General features: G+C 35.7%; 1 protein-coding gene across 2 annotated transcripts in view; it reads right to left on the bottom strand.

Moving 5' to 3' along the window:
- The window catches only part of PDE3B (phosphodiesterase 3B), a 237028-nt gene that overhangs the window by 97227 nt on the left and 120204 nt on the right, over positions 1 to 19597 (bottom strand). For both annotated transcript variants that reach the window (XM_074401124.1, XM_039471383.2), the window contains exons 3-4: positions 9421 to 9669; positions 6884 to 7020 (exon numbers count right to left, since the gene is read on the bottom strand). In XM_074401124.1, the coding sequence (XP_074257225.1) occupies positions 6884 to 7020; positions 9421 to 9669 (386 nt within the window). The remainder of the gene's footprint in view (positions 1 to 6883; positions 7021 to 9420; positions 9670 to 19597) is intronic.

Here is a 19597-nt window from a genome sequence, read left to right as displayed (position 1 = left end):
TAAATGTCTGTTTTCTGCCTATACAAATATGATCTTAACTTTTCAACTTTGAAGCACTGATCCTATTTCTTTGGAGTCTGTGTTTTCCTGGATGGTCACCCTCAGCTTTGTATTTGAATAAACTCTCTTAAGCTGGATTCTTATCCTTTTGATTATTTCACACTGGCAAATGCCTACATGTGGAGTGGCAAATACTGGAAAAAAAGAGTAACATACCACCCAGGGCAACATTCAAATAGAAAAATCTGTATATTCTACCAAAGGCCACTCCCTAATTAATGTGCAAGTCAAAGAGAGATTTCTCCTTTCAGAATAACACCACACCACTGCTCTATTGTTTTCTACCTTTATCCAGGGTCTTTCAACAATTTCAATATATCATACATTAATTTAGCTATTTAGAATTAAGATTTACAGGTCAAATGATAGGTTCTCAGATTCGTTCAAGAAACTTCCCATCATGTCTTGCCCCCAGCACCACGTAAACACACACCTCAATGAAATTACATAAATCAATACTGAAGAAAGCAGAAGATAACCAGGCTAGTAGTTCCATGACTATTAATAGTTGGTAGGAAGGTGATTAAAGTCAGACTTGGTGTGATATTGTGAAATATATATTTGGTTTTAGTTGTATGCCTGTTTCCTGGCATATAACTCCTAAAATCCTGAGGATCCCCAAAGTGTCTTTTTGTATGCCAATGAGTTGACTGAGGCTGCAGCTCCTAGGTAGCTTCAGGATGGAGGCTAGTCATTGGAAAAACCAAGATAGAATTAGAGGATGGTGGCTTTCAGCCCCACTCCCCAACCTCCAGGGTGAGGAGAGGGACTAAAGCTTAAATTGCTCACCAACGGCCAATGATTCAATCAATCATGCTTATAAAATGAAGCTCCTATAAAAAACCAAAAAGGACTGGGTCTGAGGAACTTGTGAATAGCCAATCATGTGGGGGCTTCCAGGAAGGTGAACAAGAACATGTCCACAAGCCAGGAGGGTGGCATACGCCAACTCCAAAGGTGCAGAAGCTCCTATACTCAGGCCCCTTCCAGACCTGTCCATTGTATCTCCTCATCTGGCTGTTGATTTGAATCCTTTAAAATATTCTTTGTAATAAACCAGTAAACATGCTTCCCTGAGTTCTGCCAGTTGCTCTTGCAAATTACCTGAACCCAGGGAAGGGGCTGTGGGAACCCTGATTTACAGATGGTTGGTCAGAAGCACAGGCAAAATAACCCGAGGCTTGCTATTGGCATCAGGAGTGGGCATCAGTTTTGTGGGACTGAATCCTTAACCAGTATGATCTGCTGCTTTCTCCAGGTAGATGGTATCAGAAATAATTGAATTAGGCTGGGCATGGTGGCTCATGCCTGTAATCTCAGCACTTTGGGAGGCTGAGGCAGGCAGATCACCTGAGGTCGGGAGTTCCAGACCAACCTGGCCAACACGGCGAAACACCATCTCTACTGAAAATACAAAAATTAGCCAGGTGTGGGCATGTGCCTGTAATCCCAGTTACTCGGAGGCTGAGGAAGGAGAATCACTTGAACCCAAAGGTAGAGGTTGCAGTGAGCTGAGATCATGCCACTGCATTCCAGCCTGGACAACAGAGTGAGGCTCTGTCACACACACACACACACACACACACACACACACACACACACACAAAGAAGAAAGGAAGAGAGAGAGAGAGAGAGAAAGAAACAAGAAAGAAAGAATGAAAAGAAAAGAAAAAAAAGAAAAAGGAAGGAAGGAAAGAAAGAAATAAAGAAAGAGAAGAGGGGGAAGGGAAGGAAAAAAAGAAAGAGAATAAGAAATAACTGAATTATAGGACACCTAGCTTATGTCTACTATAGAATTGCTTGCTTGCTTGCTTGCAAGGAAATCCCCACACATCTGGTATCAGAAGTGTGCTGTCAGAGTATGGTGGAAGAAATTGAGTTTGTTTTTCTTTTTTTTTTACTCACTTGGGAATGAGTTGTCAAAGGCAAATGGACAATTACAAGAGACGTCAAAAGTAATGGTCACTGAGCTAAGCTGTATTTTAAGAGCTGATTTCTAGATGGTCAATACAAATCACCTTAACAAGGTCTGTACCAACTCAATTTTTCAATTGCAGTTATATAAATTTGATAATTGTAGTATCTAATTTTACAGTCATTGTCTTAAGAAGCTGAGTAGGATGACACAATTAGCCCTCTTGAATTACAGGGATTCAAACAGGGTCTAAGCTTGCTAATATAACCTTGGTGCAAGTGTCTGATAAATTATAAGGCACAGAATTTAGGCAACACACTATTGCCAGGCAAGTTATTAGATTTGATTGCACAGCAGTGGTGAAGATAAACAATGACTCACAGGTTTACAAGCAAGTCTCTTTAGTGTAGCAGGTAACTATAGTTGATAGTCCACAGGGTAATTGAACACAACTTGCCTATTTTTTTCCCCAGGAAAACCCAGTTCAAAAGGAGTGACCTGTAAGCCCTGAATATATGCTGCTTGCCCTCAGACGTTAGGTCCCATCACCCAGTTCAAAAATAGCAATTCAGTCTTCTTTTAACTCTAAGTACAGGTTGAGCATCCCGAATCCAAAATGCTCCAAAATCCAAAATTTCTTGAGTACAGATATGACTCTGCAAATGGAAAATTCCACACCTGACCACATGAGATGGGTCACAGTTAAAATGCAGTCAAAACTTTGTTTCACGCAAAAAATTATTTAAAATATTATATAAAATTACCTTCAGGCTATGTGTATATAAAATATAAATGAATACTGGGTTCTATCCCCAAGATATCACATTATGCATAGGCAAATATTCCAAAATCTGAAATATGAAACACTTCTGGCTCTAAACCTTTTAGATAAGGGATATTCAGCCTGAACTAAAACTAGAATTCAGAGATGGGTACTTCAATCATCAGCAAATTCAGAAAATTACCTTTCCTGGAACTTTCTGACCAGAGAAATCTCATCCCAGATCTAAAACTGTAAAAGGCAAGATTAAGGGTCATAATCCCAAATGAATACCATACCTCTGCAGGATACTTGTTAGGCAGCCATTTACCTTCAAAGATCCATTTTAATGCGATCTCAAACTCTTTGCAGAAATCAAACAGAATTTAGAGGAGTAGTAATGGTTGACACAAAGTAGAATGTGAAAAGTGCCATAAAAAAAAGGTGTTATGGAAATTCAGAGGTGAAAAAAGAGTACTTCTCCTTGGACAAGGGAGAAAGACCTCCAGGTGTTATTCTTATAAGGTGATTTCTGAGCCAGGCTAAGAATATACGGAACTGAAGTTGAGATCTATTCCAGTTAAATTGCTTTTTAAATTAAAGGGGTGCACAGATGGAGAGAGATAAGATCAAATAGTTCAGCTTGACTAGAATTTCAGAAGAGCAGAGGAAGGTGATGTTGGAAACATATTTTGGTGTTGTAAAGGAATGGCCTCCTTAATTAGTGAAATCTCAGGTCCTCTAAAAGATGAACAATAATAAACTCTTAACAAGAGGAATAGGGTAGCTGTTCAATGGGGCACTAACTCTTCTTTCCTGTGTTTTCCTTTTCCTTCTAATTATTTTTATCATAGTCCCAGGATTATAATACTTCCCTTTTTTTCTCTAGGCAAAGCATGAATAAAAGCAAAATTAAATCCTATATTATTCTTTACACAAACAGGGTATTACTTTTTATCCAAATACCTTATTTATATTTCATTGTTTGTATTTTAATTATTTTAAAACATAATTTAGCTTTATTTTTAAATGAAGTTAAAGAACAAAATTATCAGCAAACATCAAGGAAGAGTCTTAAACAAGTTATATACCTATTGTTTTTACTTAGAAAGTTTTCCATATCATTTTTCTGTTCTCATTATTTTAAAGACTGCTCATCTATGTTAATTCACTTACTTTTTTCAAGTAAGAGTTGCAGCTTTGTCATGAGGTAATAATTGGGTTTCATATTCTACACTAGGAATTTGGGCGTTATTCTATAAGCACTAGTAAAGAGTCCAAAAATGCAACGACTAGAAAAACCACATGCAGTCAGCTCTCTGTATGTGAGGTTTCTATATCCACAGATTTAACCAACCTCAAATCAAAAATATTCAAGGAAAAAAAAAAAACCAACACAATAATAAAACTAATACAAATTAAAAATACAGTATAGCAACTCTTTACATAGTATTTACATTACATTAGGTATTATAAGTAATCTAGCAGTGATTTAAAGTATATGAAAGGATGGGTAGAGAGTATATTCAAATACTACACCATTTTATATAAAGGACTCAAGCATCCATGGATTTTTGTATCCATGGGAAGAGGAGGGGCCTGGAACCAATCTCCCAAGGAGACCCAGGGACAACTGTAATCACAGTTTTATTTAAGGAAGATTTCTAGTGGAAGGTGGAAGATGAAACAAATCAAGAAGGATACTGGAAACTGTAATTAAGAGGCTAATTCAATAGCCCAAATAAGTACTAATAAAAGCATAAAACAGTATAGGCAAAGTGATAAAGGAGAAGGAATAGAGAGTAAAATATAATATAGAACAATATCTGATAATTGTTATCTGTAGAATAAGGTAACAGGATGCAAAGATAACACCAAAGTCTCTAGGTAAATCAATTTTGTAAGCAACCACTCCACAAGAGGATGGCAGCATTGTGCCAGGAAATAAGTTCAGAACAATAGTAACAGATGAAAAAGCAGCTGGAGTGATGAGAAATCTGGGTACAGGCATAGGTTCAGGAAATGAGAGGTTCAACACTGGAAGCATGTTAAAATCAGTCAGGTAAACTGTGATCAGAATCCAAAGCTCAAGACTCAAAATCAAAAATATGATATCTCGATTCTGGAGTACTCTAATAAAGTCAAGATGATTTCAGAGTCGTACGTCTTAGTTTTGTCCTACTAAAGTCTAAAGGTTCCTGAACAAAACATCACTATGTTTTAAAGATCTAGAGCTGCACTAATATGGATGTCACATACATCTACAAAACAGTCACATATGGCTCTTTATATCTGAATTAAATTAATAAAAATTAAGTCACATTTAAAATTCAATTCCTAGACACATTTCAAATGATTAACAGCCACATTTATCTACGGAGTACCATATTGCACAGTGCAGATACATACTATTTCCATCATTGCAAAGATTTCTATTGGACAGCACTGATCCAGAGACTTGAATTTGAAAAGGAATAATAGTTGTAAATGTTTCATATATTCCCATCATAACTTATCTATGTGCAAAGTACAGATAGACACTTATTACCAAGAGGCTCCAGCTTCTACAAACTAGAAAAAATATCTCTAGCCTGATCTCTTTAAAATAGATGTCTGTAATACCATCAATTACTTTATTCTCCAAATTTCTAAATCTTTTATGAGGCATATATTTTTATTTTAATAAGAGTTAAGTCATTATATAGAATCTGCCTACATTTAGTTTTATGTAATAAACACTTTTCAGAGTTAAAGATTAGTTTTCTCCATACTATGTTTCTATTTTACCTCAATTGTCTGAGGCAGCAGGATAAAAATGACCTTAACTCAATGTATCAAATGTTTCTTTAACTGCAAATATATAGCTGTTACATGAGTATGAACAGTTAAAATATAAAACATTTTTATCATTCCTTTTAAAACCCAACAATATTCTCAAAATAATGCCACCTATAGTTATGAAATACTGTTATATTTTCTGTTCCTGACATCATTCACTTCCCTATATCCTACTTCCTTTACAAAAAGAAAAAGAAATAAAGACTGCGACGTTCAGGCCATGGCAAATTTTGGGGCAATGCTCATTTTCCTGTACTGTACTCTTCATACTTCAATCCACTCCTGTTTTAGACATCATTTCATTCGATTTTTCTTTTACAAAAAGTAGTTCACCTACTTGAATATATTATACAAGATTCAAATTAATAAACCACCAAAGAATCCAGAAAATTATAATTATCTGATTATCTTGCACATGTAAATGTTAACATAAATTTTAACAAATAACTGTGATCCAATCCTGCCATCTACTGTTTCAAATGTGAAATTATACAGCTCAAAAGTAAAAAAAAAAAAAAATCATGTTCAGTAATAACAGAAAGTGGTTAACACAGAATTTATGCCAATTCTAGATTTAAAGTAATGTAATTAGATGGCTGAGTAAAGAAAAACTTAAAATAAACCCATGCAAGAGATCAGTATTTTTCCTGGCTTTCAAGAGACAGAGTATTGTTATTATCAAATCCTTTGTTATCAGGGTAAATGTATACATTTACATTTGTGAGATTTCAGCTCCTGTATTTTCCCAGCCCCATTTACTTAAAGTTACTGATGCCTTTCGTTTATAGGATTAGCATTGTGTGGTTCCAAGTAAAGCCTCAACGGGATATAAAACATATTAGTTGTCTCATCCTCCAGCAGGAACAGGATTTGAAAGTCTGGTTACCTTAAACCTAACAACTGTGATGAGCCTTGGAAACATGCTCCTCTTTTCAGAAGTCAGTAACTCTACAGACCTACCTTTGGATACTATTCATTGGGTTGGTGGCTAGCCCTGTAATGGCCACTTCTATCAATTAAAAACTTTCCCAGCACCCAGTCCTAAGTTGTTCCTAATTTCCCCAAACTATCTTATGTTCCCAGGAATCCAGCACATTTTGTATCCAGCCTATCAAGTTTTAGGACAAGACACATTAGCTTCTTTTTAATAACCGTATTCTCTACTATACCATATTATTACTACACATGTTGTCTTATAACAAAAATACTTCAACCATTCCTTTCTACTTCTAGAATTATTTGAACATTATTGAGAGAAACAAAGTAGATGCATTCGATTAAAGTTTTTTAAAAGGCTCTGCAGATTTTACCTTGAAATGCCAAATTCTTGGTGAGGCCTTTTCACATTATTACGTTCCCACCTTGAAGACAGATCAACAGGTAGCAATCCTGAAGTAACTGAGCTCCTCCTCAGCTGTGGAGTTTGCAAACTGTTCTTATTTAGTCCCTGTTGAATAATTTAACAATGGTTAAAAATGTCACTCTTTAATATGCCATATATGTAATATTAATGATGGCACATGAAAATGTCAATAAGTATATTTTTAACATGTATGAAGAAAAAAGGAACATTCTATTCTGAAAATCTGTCAATTTACTCCAAATTTTACACTCTATTTTGTTATTCTATTCCTCTTCCTCCTACTAAAAAATATGTCTGAACTCTAATTTAAACTAGATTCTTTTTCTTTTGTAATTTTATTGCTTGTTTCATGAGAAAGAAACAATTAGCAATCTTAAAAGTGGATATGAAAGACTTACCCTGAAAATCAACTTCAGAGGACAATCTTAGGATCAGGGATGATCAGCCCTATAATCTAAATTTTTTATAATACAGTGCTATAGAATTTACTTAGTGGTTAATCAGGAGAAACTGCAGGATTCTGAGCTTAAATAAATGATTGAGTTAAATACAGAACACTTTTAGCATTAACATTTTGCCCTAATTTTTAAAAACATTCTCAAATAACCCAAATGTTCAATTAATAATAATATTCCATTTTTGACCACTATAAATAAGTGTTTTACTGAGATTTATATAATACTTTCTGCTTCTTATGAATTTCCTCTATCACCAGACACTGCAGCAATCTCAGAGATAAGTAACTGTCTTATATATCAGTTTTCTCAAGGACACTGATTTTGTAAAGGTTAACAGTTAATTAGACCTCCGGGAAAAACTTCTTTATGTTAATATCCTTGTTGACTATAATTTAGGTTCATATGATCTTTCTTTGTTCTTAACATATATAAGATAATTATATTAAGTTAACTGTTCCTTTTCCCTTTTGCCTACTGTTTTTTCTATAAATGTCATTGCTCTTTTCCGAAGTAGCATCAGGCTTCTTACATGCTTTCCAAAAGGAGAGACAAATTAGACATAGAATTCTAATAAGTAGTTTAAAGAACATGAAGAAAAGGAATAAGGGTTACTTCCTGGTTCTTATATGACTTACTCTATCAGTAGATTCCAGAACCTAAATTAACCTTGATTAACTACAATGCTCAGGAAGTGAGGCATTTAGGCATCCTGTTTAATTAATATTATGTTTAAAATGTTTCTAAAATGTACCAGTACATTTTTCTACACACTAAACGCTGATATCAATATGATTTTTAATTAAAATTTTTAAGAATTACTATTTAAAAAAATTTCTATCCTGAGTATCAGATATTAATAGAAAATGCAAAGAAGAGTATTGCAGAGTGACAACTGCCTCAAGAATATATTAGAGTTATTTTATTGATGGTTTACTGCTATGCCCTCTGGATGCTTGTGATTAACCTCTTTCTTATAAGGTAGAGTGCTAAAACAGAAGTCATATAACTAAGCACTAATTAATTGGGGTTGACTAATGTAGATGCTACTATATAAACTTTAAGAAAATAAAAGCATCACATAACTATGATCCAGATTGTGATGAACACTTTTGAAATCCTTTTCCTCTAATTGGGTTTGCTTAACTTTCCAACATTTCTAAACCCCAATGCTGACAACTGATAAAATTAACTGATGATCAGAATCCCTACAAAAACTGTATTTACCTATTTCTAAGTTCTATAAGCTTTATTACAATTGACAAAATTAACTGAAACAAATTTCATCTCTTCTTCGTTAGTTTCCTTATCTGGAATAAAGTGGTTGAGTAAAATAATTTTTTAAATGTTTCTACTTTTGAAGTTTTATGATTTTAGCTATTGTCAAAGATATTGATAATAGTCAAATAAAACAAGTAAAAACTCTGAACAAGGATAATGCATATCCATTTCGAACAGTATTTATTTTCTAAAGAAAATCCTATTTTGAAATATTAATATTTTAAAGTGAAATTAATCCTCTATTCTAATGACAGAAAAATTAATGCTTACGGAACTACAGTAATCTATAGTAGGTAACAGGGGGAAAAGAGGGTTCAAAACACATAAAAATAATTTTAAAATAATGCTATGTAATTCATAAAATGAATATTATAATGGCCATTTCTTCTTGATTCAACAAGAATAATTCCTGGATTCTAAAGAATAAAATAGAACAATAACATGATTTGACTACTAGTTTGTTGTAGAAGCCTGAAACAAAATTTGCTTGTTGTAGCCTACTTCTTAACAAGAATAATAATACATAGTTACCATTCAAATTATAACTACTAATCACAGCAATGTATTTAAAATAAAAACTGAATACTCTTCTATAATTATTTGAGCTTATAAAGGCCTATAACATCCCAAGCAGCTCTATATTATATCTGGTGCTTGAAAGGAAAATTGTATTTTATATAGACTTTAAAGGAGCAGTTAATTTGAAAATATCATTAAATTTGATAAATAGGGTTGCATGATTTTTGACCTTGTTAAGTTTTCTATCCCCTTTCTCAGCTGGGTCCTCTATTTCAGAGCACGGATAAAATCCAGGAAATGGTGTGAGAGGATTAATCTTTGGCCTACAGGAACCTGAGAAAGCACTCATTAAGCTACTGATACTCCGTAGAGAGGAAACAACTTGTGGTGGAAGGCTTGGATCAATCAGAAGATCTGACACCATATTGCGAGCCTCATTTAGCACTGAAAGATCAACTCCATTTCCGCCTCCAGGATTCTAAAAAGAAAAAAAGTAAAATTTTCATTCATTTGTTGGCATAAATTATATAACAAATGGTATAATTCTAACTTAAAATTTATATATATACATGTAGCAAATAACTGTAATTTTTAATTTTTTCTTAATTTTTTGTTAGCTGATTATCTCATTATATATAATGGCATTAATTACCAACACTGATCTTATAACTAGTATAAAATTCAAACTGTATTTAAAGTCCACAATTTGAACATTTCATTAATTCATTATTTTATTTCCTTTATAACAAAATTTATTTTAAACACACAAAGCATTTATTTCATTTGCCTTACTCACGCATGAGGCAGCCTAACATAGTGACACGGTTTTGTAGCAAACATAGCTCAATTTGAAACCTAAACTTTAACCTAAATTATGTGATCTTGAGTAATATATTTAACATCTGAACATTTTAGTTTCTTCAATGTAAAATCAGGATAGTAATGTCTACCTTATAATGGGCTCATATGAAAAATCTGGTAATATAGGTAAAGGAAATAAAGCAGAGTATAATGTATGGCTTAAAGTACAAAAATAGTATTATTACTATTAATGTTATGGAAAGTGATGAGATACAATACAGAAAAATGTTAAATCAGAGTTCAAAAGAGACAGCAATAACTTAAAGATGAATAATTAACAAAAACCTCAAAGACAGGGTAGCATCAGTCTAGGCCTTAAAAAATTGGCAAAAAAGAAATTTTTAAATTAGAAGAAATATGTTACTGATGTAAACATATGAGGTGACTTTTAGTTTCTGAAAATACATGTATGTGATGTTCAACTTGATTAACCATAAAATAAGTGGACTAACAATCAGAACAGTAAATTAAATGTAACTTGTGTTTGTTTTGTTGAACCTTGAACTTACATTTGGATATGTTTGGAATTAACAATTATTCAAATTAATGATTTCACAACAAATCTCTTTATTAAAGTATCCTCAATATATTTTGGAACTGAGAAATATTATGGAAGTTACACCAACATAGCTAAATCATGTCTGTTCTTTGTGAAATTTTTTTTCTTGTGAAGTGTTAATATATATTAGGTTTTACTTTAAAACATTTCCTGATACCAGGACATAACCAAGCTATTTCTAGCCTTTCTCCACTGCAAATAACATTAAAATAAACAACGGTCTATATATGTTACTGTGAACAATTAAGCATACTTCTTATAGACAGCTTCCCATAATCTGAATTGCTGAATGCAAATTAACATGTTAAAAGTTGGTCATTCCTCTAAAACCACCTTAGAATATGTTAATCAAATGTATATTTCTAATTGCATATAACAGCAACTATTTTTTCATACCCCATTACAATTAGGAACTATGAAATTAATTAATCCCTATCTGATAGGCAAAAAAAAACACCTCTAATTGCTGCTTCAACCTGAATTCTCTTATTATTGTAATTCTAAATGTTCCTTATAATATTTATATAGTTCATACTCCTTTTCTGTGAACTTTGTCAATTTAACCACTCATTAGAATTCTGTAGTGGTTTCATTTAGTCACTACAGAATTCAAATGGAACACGTACAAAACAATTTCTGTTTGCAAGTAAACTTTCCTCAATACTACCTAAAAACTGTTGAAATTAGGAAAGAACAAATCACAAATTTACTGAGAGTACAGTGTGACTTTCACTTTTACAATACAAGGTAATTAGAATTCACTCATAAATATCTCCCATTACAACAGGAATACTTCACGTAAAAAAAAAAAAAAAAAAAAAAAAAAAACCATTTTCACAGAGAAATCCTTTTTCATGGTCCATTTTTCCTTTTTTTCATATTGTATCCTTTTAAGGTAAATACTGGTCTTAAGTTTACCATTTTATTGTTTTCTGTTTGTTTCTTCTGTTCCTTGTTCCTCTGTTTTTGTTTTGTTTCATTTTTATACTTTAAGTTCAGGGGTACATGTGCAGAATGTGCAGGTTTGTGACATAGGTACACGCGTGTCATGGTGGTTTGCTGCACCCATCAACCCATCATCTACATTAGGTATTTCTCCTAATGCTATCTCTTCCCTAGCCCCACTTCCCCACAACAGACCCCAGTATGTGACGTTCTCCTCCCTGTGTCCATGTGTTTTCATTGTTCAAGTCCCACTTATGAGTGAGAACATGCAGTGTTTGGTTTTCTGTTCTTGTGTTAGTTTGCTGAGAATGATGGTTTCCAGCTTTATTAATGTCCCTACATAGGACATGAACTCATCCTTTTTTATGGCTGCATACTATTTCATGATGTATACGTGCCACATTTTCATTATGTTGGTTCCAAGTCTGCTATTGTGAACAGTGCCACAATAAATATACATGTGCATGTGTCTTTCTAGTAGAATGATTTATACTCCTTTGGGTATATACCCAGTAATGGGATTGCTGGGTCAAATGCCACACTGTCTTCCACAATGGCTGAACTAATTTAAACTCCCACCAACAGTGTAAAAGTGTTCCTATTTCTCCACATCCTCCCCAGCATCTGTTCTTTCCAAACTTTTTAATGATCACCATTCTAACTGGTGCGAGATGGTATCTCAATGTGGTTTTAATTTGCATTTCTCTAATGACCAGTGATGATAAGCTTTTTTTCACATTTGTTGGCTGCATAAATGTCTTCTTTTGAGAAATGTCTGTTCATATAGTTTGTCCACTTTTTGATGAGCTTGTTTTTTTCCTGTTAATTAAAGTTATTTGTAGATTCTGGCTATTACTCCTTTGTCAGATGGATAGATTGCAAAAATTTTCTTCCATTCTGTGGGTTGCCTGTTCACTCTGATGATAGTTTCTTTTACTGTGCAGAAGCTCTTTAGTTTCATTAGACCCCATTTGTCTACTATGGCTTTTGTTGCCATTGCTTTTGGTGTTTTAGTCATGAAGTCTCTGCCCACCTATGTCCTGAATGGTATTGCCTATGTCCTGAATGGTACTGCTTAAGTTTTCTTCCAGAGTTGTTATGGTTTTAGGTCTTACATCTAAGTCTTTAATCCATCTTGAGTTAATTTTTGTATAAGGTGTAAGGAAGGAATCCAGTTTCAGCTTTCTGCTTATGGCTAGCCAGTTCCCCCAACACCATGTAATGAACAGGAAATCCTTTCCCCATTGCTTGTTTTTGTCAGGTTTGTCAAAGATCAGATGGTTGTAGATGTGCAGTGTTATATCTGAGGCCTCTGTTCTGTTCCATTGGTCTATATGTCTGTTTTGGTACCAGTACCATGTTGTTTTGGTTACTGTAGTCTTATAGTATAGTTTGAAGTCAGGTAGTGTGATACCTCCAGCTTTGTTCTTTTTGCTTAGGATTGTCTTGGCTATGCGGGCTCTCTTTTGGTTCCGTATGAAATTTAAGTAGTTTTTTTTCCAATTCAGTGAAGAAAGTCAATGGCACCTTGATGGGGATTGCATTGAATCTATAAATTATTTTGGGTAGAATGGCCATTTTCACAATACTGATTCTTCCTACCCATGAGCATGAACTATTTTTCCATTTGTTTGTGTCCTCTCTTATTTCCTTGAGCAGTGGTTTGTAGTTCTCCTTGAAGAGGTCTTTCACATCCCTTGTAAGTTGTACTCCTAAATATGTTATTTGCTTTGTAGCAATTGTGAATGGGAGTTCGCTCATGATTTGGCTCTCAATTTGTCTGTTACTGGTGTATAGGAATGCTTGTGATTTCTGCACATTGATTTTGTATCCTGAGACTTTGCTAAAACTGCTTCAACTTAAGGAGATTTTGGGCTGAGATGATGAGATTTTCCAAATATACAATCATGTCATCTGCAAATAGACAATTTGGCTTCCTCTTTTCCTATTTGAATACCCTTTATTTCTTTCTCTTGCCTGATTACTCTAGCCAGAACTTCCAATACTATGTTGAATATGAGTGGTGAGAGAGGGCATCATTGTCTTGTGCCAGTTTTCAAAGGGAATGCTTCCAGTTTTTGTCCATTCAGTATGATACTGGCTGTGGGTTTCTCATAAATAGCTCTTATTATTTTGAGATACATTCCATCAATAACTAGTTTACTGAGAGTTTTTAGCATGAAGGGTTGTAGAATTCTGTCAAAGGTCTTTTTTGCATCTATTGAAATAATCATGTTGTTTTTGTCATTGGTTCTGTTTATGTGAATTATGTTTATTGATCTGCCTATGTTAAAGCAGCCCTGCATACCAGGGATGACGCCAACTTGATCATAGTGAGTAAGTTTTTTGATGTGGTGCTGGATTCAGTTTGCCAGTATTTTATTGAGGATTTTTGCATCAATGTTTATCAGGGATATTGGCCTGAAATTTTCTTTTTTTGTTGTGTATCTGACAGGTTTTAGTATCAGGATAATGCTTGTTTCATAAAATGATTTGGGAAGGATTTCCTCTTTTTGGATTGTTTGGAATAGCTTCAGAAGGAATAATACCAGCTTCTCTTCAAACCTCTGGTAGAATTTGGCTGTGAAACTGTTCTGGTCCTGACCTTTTTTCGGTTGTTGGCTACTAATTACTGCCTCAATTTCAGAACTTACTGGTCTATTCAGGGATTTGACTTCTTCCTGGTTTAGTCTTTGGACGGGTGTATTTGTCCAGGAATTTATCCATTTCTTCTAGATTTTCTAGTTTATTAGCATAGAGGTGTTTATAGTATTCTCTGATGATAGTTTGTATTTTTATGTGATCAGTGGTGCTCTCCCCTTTATCATTTTTTGTTGTGTCTATTTGATGCTGCTCTCTTTCTTCTTTATTAAGTCTGGCTAGTGGTGTATTTTGTTGAACTTTTCAAAAAATCAGCTCCTGGATTCACTGATTTTTTTGAAGGGTTTTTCATATATCTATTTCCTTCAGTTCTGCTCTGATCTGAGTTATTTCTTGTCTTCTGCTAGCTTTTGAATATGTTTGCCCTTGCTTCTCTAGTTCTTTTAATTGTGATGTTAGGATGTCGATTTTAGATCTTTCCTGCTTTCTCTTGTGGGCATTTAGTGTTATAAATTTCCCTCTACACCAGGCATCCCCAAACTACGGCCCGCGGGCCACATGCAGCCCCCTGAGACCATTTATCCGGCCCCCCACCACACTTCAGGAAGGGGAATCTCTTTCATTGGTGGTCAGTGAGAGGAGCACAGTATGTGGCGGCCCTCCAACGGTCTGAGGGACAGTGAACTGGCCCCCTGTGTAAAAAGTTTGGGGACGCCTGCTCTACACACTGCTTTACATGTGTCCTAGAGATTCTGGTACATTGTGTCTTTCTTCTCATTAGTTTCAAAAAAATCTTTATTTCTGTCTTAATTTCATTATTTACCCAGTAGTCATTCCAGAGCAGGTTGTTCAGCATCCAGGTAGTTGTGCAGTTTTGAGTGAGTTTCTTAATCCTGAATTCTAATTTGATTGCACTGTGGTTTGAGAGACTGTTTGTTATAATTTCTGTTCTCTTGCATTTGCTGAGGAGTGTTTTACTTCCAATTATGTGGTCAATTTTAGAAAAAGTATGAGGTGGTGTTGAGAAGAATGTATATTCTGTTGATTTGAGGTTAGGGCGGAAGAGTTCTGTAGATGTCCGTGAGGTCTGCTTGGTCCAGAGCTGAGCTTAAGTCCTGAATATCCTTGTCAATTTTCTGTCTCGTTGATCTGTCTAATGATGACAGCAGAGTGTTAAAGTCTCCCATTATTATTGTATGGGAGTCTAAGTCTCTTTGTACATCTCTAAGAACTTATTTTATGAATCTAGATGTTCCTGTATTGGGAGCACATATATTTAGGACAGTTAGCTCTCCTTATTGCATTGATCCCTTTACCATTATGTAATGCTCTTCTTTGTCTCTTTTGATCTTTATTGGTTTAAAGTCTGTTTTATCAGAGACTAGGATTGCAACCCCTGCTTTTTTTTTTTTTTTTTTTTTTTTTTTTTGCTTTCCACATGTTTAGTAAATATTCTTCCCTTCCTTTATTTTGAGCCTATGCATGTCTTTTCATGTGAGATGGCTCCCCTGAATACAGCACACCAATGGGTCTTGAAACTTTATCCAATTTTCCAGTCTGTGTCTTTTAATTAGGACATTTAGCCCCTTTACGTTTAAGGTTAATATTGTTATGTGTGAATTTGATCCTGTCATTATGATGCTAGCTGGTTATTTTGCTCATTAGTTGATGTAGTTTCTTCCTAGCACTGGTGGGCTTTACAATTTGGTATGTTTTTGCAGTGGCTGGTACCAGTTTTTCCTTTCCATGTTTAGTGCTTCCATCAGGAGCTCTTGTAAGGCAGGCCTGGTGGTGACAAATCTCTCAGCATTTCCTTGTCTGTAAAGGATTTTATTTTTCCTTCATTTATGAAACTTAATTTGGCTGGATATGAAATTCTGGGTTGAAAATTCTTTTATTTAAGAATGTTGACTATTGGCTCCCATTCTCTTCTGACTTGCAGGGTTTCTGCAGAGAGATTCCATGTTAGTCTGATGGGCTTCCCTTTGTGGGTAATCCGACCTTTCTTTCTGGCTGCAACATTTTTTCCTTCATTTCAACCTTGGTGAATCTGATGATTATGTGTCTTGGGGTTACTCTTCTCAAGGAATATCTTTGCAGTGCTCTCTGTATTTCCGGAATTTGAATGTTGGCTTGCCTTGCTAGGTTGGGGAAGTTCTGCTGGATAATATCCTGAAGAGTGTTTTCCAACTTGTTTCCATTCTCCTAATCACTTTCAGATACACCAATCAAACATAGATTTGGTCTTTTCACATAGTCCCATATTTCTTGGAGGCTTTGTTCATTTCTTTTCACTCTTTTTTCTCTAATCTTGTCTTCTCACTTTATTTCATTGAGTTGATCTTCAATCTCTCATATCCTTTCTTCAGCTTGATTGAATCGACTATTGATATTTGTGTACACTTCACAAAGTCCTCCTGCTGTGTTTTTGAGCTCCATCAGGTCATTTATGTTCTTCTCTAAACTGGTTATTCTAGTTGGCAATTTGTCTAACCTTATTTCAAGGTTATTAGCTTCCTTGCCTTGGGTTAGAATGGTCCTTTAGCGTGGAGGAGTTTGTTATTACCCACCTTCTGAAGCCTACTTCTGTCAATTTGTCAAACTCATTTTCCATCCAGTTTTGTTCCCTTGCTGGTGAGGAATTGTGATGCTTTGGAAGAGAAGAAGCATTCTGGTTTTTAGAGTTTTCAGCCTTTTTAAACTGGTTTCTCCCCCATCTTTGTGGATTTATCTACCTTTGGTCTTTGATGTTGGTGACCTTTGAATGGGGTCTCTGCGTGGACATCGTTTTTGTTGATGTGGATATTATTCCTTTCTGTTTGTTAAGTTTTCTTTCTAGCAGTCAGGCTCCTCTGCTGTAGCTCTGCTGGAATTTGCTGGACGTCCACTCCAGACCCTGTTTGCTTAGACATCATCAGCAGAGGCTCCAGAACAGTAAAGATTACTGCCTGTTCCTTCCTCTGGAAGATTTGTTTCAGAGGGGCACCCACCAGATGCCAGCCAGAGCTCTCCTAGATGAGGTAGCTATCAGCCCCTACTGGGAGATGTCTCCTAGTCAGAATACATGGGGGTCAGGGAACCACTTGAAGAGGCAGTCTGTCCCTTATCAGAGCCCCAGTGCTGTGCTGGGAGATACGCTGCTCCCTTCAGAGCTGTCAGGCAGGGAGGTTTAAGTCTGCTGAAGTTGTGCCCACAGCTACCCCCTCCTCCAGGTGCTCTGTCCCAGGGAGATGGGGGTTTTATCTGTAAGTCCCTGTCTGGGATGCTGCCTTTTTTTTCAGAGATGCCCTGCCCAGAGAGGATTCTAGACAAACTGTCTTACTGCAGAGGCCTTGCTGAACTGCAGTGGGCTCTGCTCAGTTCGAACTTCCACAGTGGCTTTGTTTACACTGTGAGGGGAAAACCGCCAACTCAAGCCTCAGCAATAGCGGACACCCCTCCCCCGACCAAGCTTGATCATCCCAGCTCTACCTCAGACTGCTGTGCTGCCAGCAAGAATTTCAAGCCAGTGGATCTTAGCTTGCTGCGCTCCATAGGGATGGGACCCACCATGCCAGACTGCTTCACTCCCTGGCTTCAACTCCCCCTTCCAGGGGAGTGAAGGGTCTTTCTTGCTGGCATTCCAGGTGCCACTGTTGGGGAGAGGGGGAACTCCTGCCACTAGCTCAGTGTCTGCCCAAATGGCTGCCCAGTTTTGTGCTTGAAACCCAGGGCCCTGGTGGTGTAGGTACCAGAGGGAATCTCCTGGTCTGCCGGTTGCAAAGACCATGAGAAAAGTGCAGTATCTGGGCCAGAATGCACCTTTCTTTCCATTACAGTCTCTCACAACTTCCCTTGGCTAGGGTAGAGAAATTCCCTAACCCCTTATACTTTCCAGGTGAGGTGATGTCCCACCTGCTTCAGCTTGCCATCTGTGGGCTGCACCCACTGTCCAACCAGTCCTAATGAGATGAACTAGTACCTTAGTTGGAAATGCAGAAATCACCCACCTTCTGCATTGATCTTGCTGGGAGCTGCAGACCAGAACTGTTCCTGTTCAGCCATTTTGCCAACAGCTTTTAAAGACCTGTTCCTCTGTTTTTTCTTGCTTTTATGGGGTTACAGAAACTTTTTTATGATTCTATCTTGATTAATTTATAGTTTTGAGTGTATTACATTATATAGTTCTCTTAGCAGTTGCTCTTGGTAACACAATGTACATATGTGACTTACAACAGTCTACTGGTACTAACATTTTAACTACGTTGAATGAAGTGTGAAAACCTTACTACCTACCAGTTAGGTCTCTACCTTGCCTACTTTTAAGTATAATTGTCTTGTCTTGAGTATCAGATGATGTGATAAATTTTGTTGCAATCATCAAATATGATTCATGAAACTCACAAGAGGGATAGTCTATTACATTCTCACACTATTACTTCTCATGTCATTGTTCTTTCTTCTTTCCTGTTACTCCAAGATTCTTTCTTTTATAATTTCCTTTCTGTTTAAAGCAGTGGTTCCCTAACCTTTCTGCACAAAATGGACACAGTATAAACAAAAGTATAAAAGTGGTAAACCACAATTTTTAGGTAGTAAAATTATGCTGTACAGGGAACATGTTAAAGTACGAATAATATGAGAGAACAATGAAAAACAGGTTGGAAGGGCATGTTGGGACCAAATTTTTTAGAATACTGGATTCCAACCTAAACAATATGAGTAATAAAGGATTTCATATAACAGATTTTGAACAGGCTGCTGAAAAAAGAAAATAAAGTAAGTTAAGGGAAAAAAAGATGTGATCGAACCCAATGCAACTTTAAAGAGGATAGTTAGGGTATGCCTCACTAAGAAGGCAATGCTTATATAAAGACATGATAAGGTGTGGGAAATAAGCATTCCAGGCAGAGAGACTAGCAAGTGCAAAGAGCTGAGGCAGAGCCTGTCTGACTTGTTTGGGAAATAACAAGGAAGGCAGTGAAGCTGGAAAGAGTAAATGAAAGAGAAAATAGTAAAAGACAAAGACAGAGAAGTAAAAGAGAGTAAAGGAGGGAACCACGTTGTGTAAATTCTTTAATATACATGACAAAGACTTTTACTCTGGGTGAAACAGGAGAGAAGTGAGCAAGAATAGAGTGATAAGATAATCTATGTCAGATTAAATTATATATTTAAACTATTTGCTGCAATTTTAAAAATTGAACTTAAATTCTTATTTCCCATTCACTTATATTTGACAAAATCTTGATTGTTATACAGAAAGTTAAGAATAGTTTTTGTGCTTTAAATAGGTATTGAAAAAGAAGAAGAGTGGGAAGGAGAAGAGGAAAAAGGAGAGAAGGAGAAACAGCAGTAGAGGCAGCAGAAGGTAGCAATGACCATTTGTTTCTTACAAACACTAAAATATTTACTCTCTGTATTTTTAAAGGAAAAAATGCTGATTCCTGTCTTACACTAC

This window comes from Saimiri boliviensis, chromosome 6, assembly GCF_048565385.1.
Source record: "Saimiri boliviensis isolate mSaiBol1 chromosome 6, mSaiBol1.pri, whole genome shotgun sequence".
NCBI classification, from domain to species: Eukaryota; Metazoa; Chordata; class Mammalia; order Primates; family Cebidae; genus Saimiri; species Saimiri boliviensis.
The sequence above is the reverse complement of the archived record's forward strand: the minus strand, read 5'-3'. Positions and strand labels throughout refer to the sequence as shown.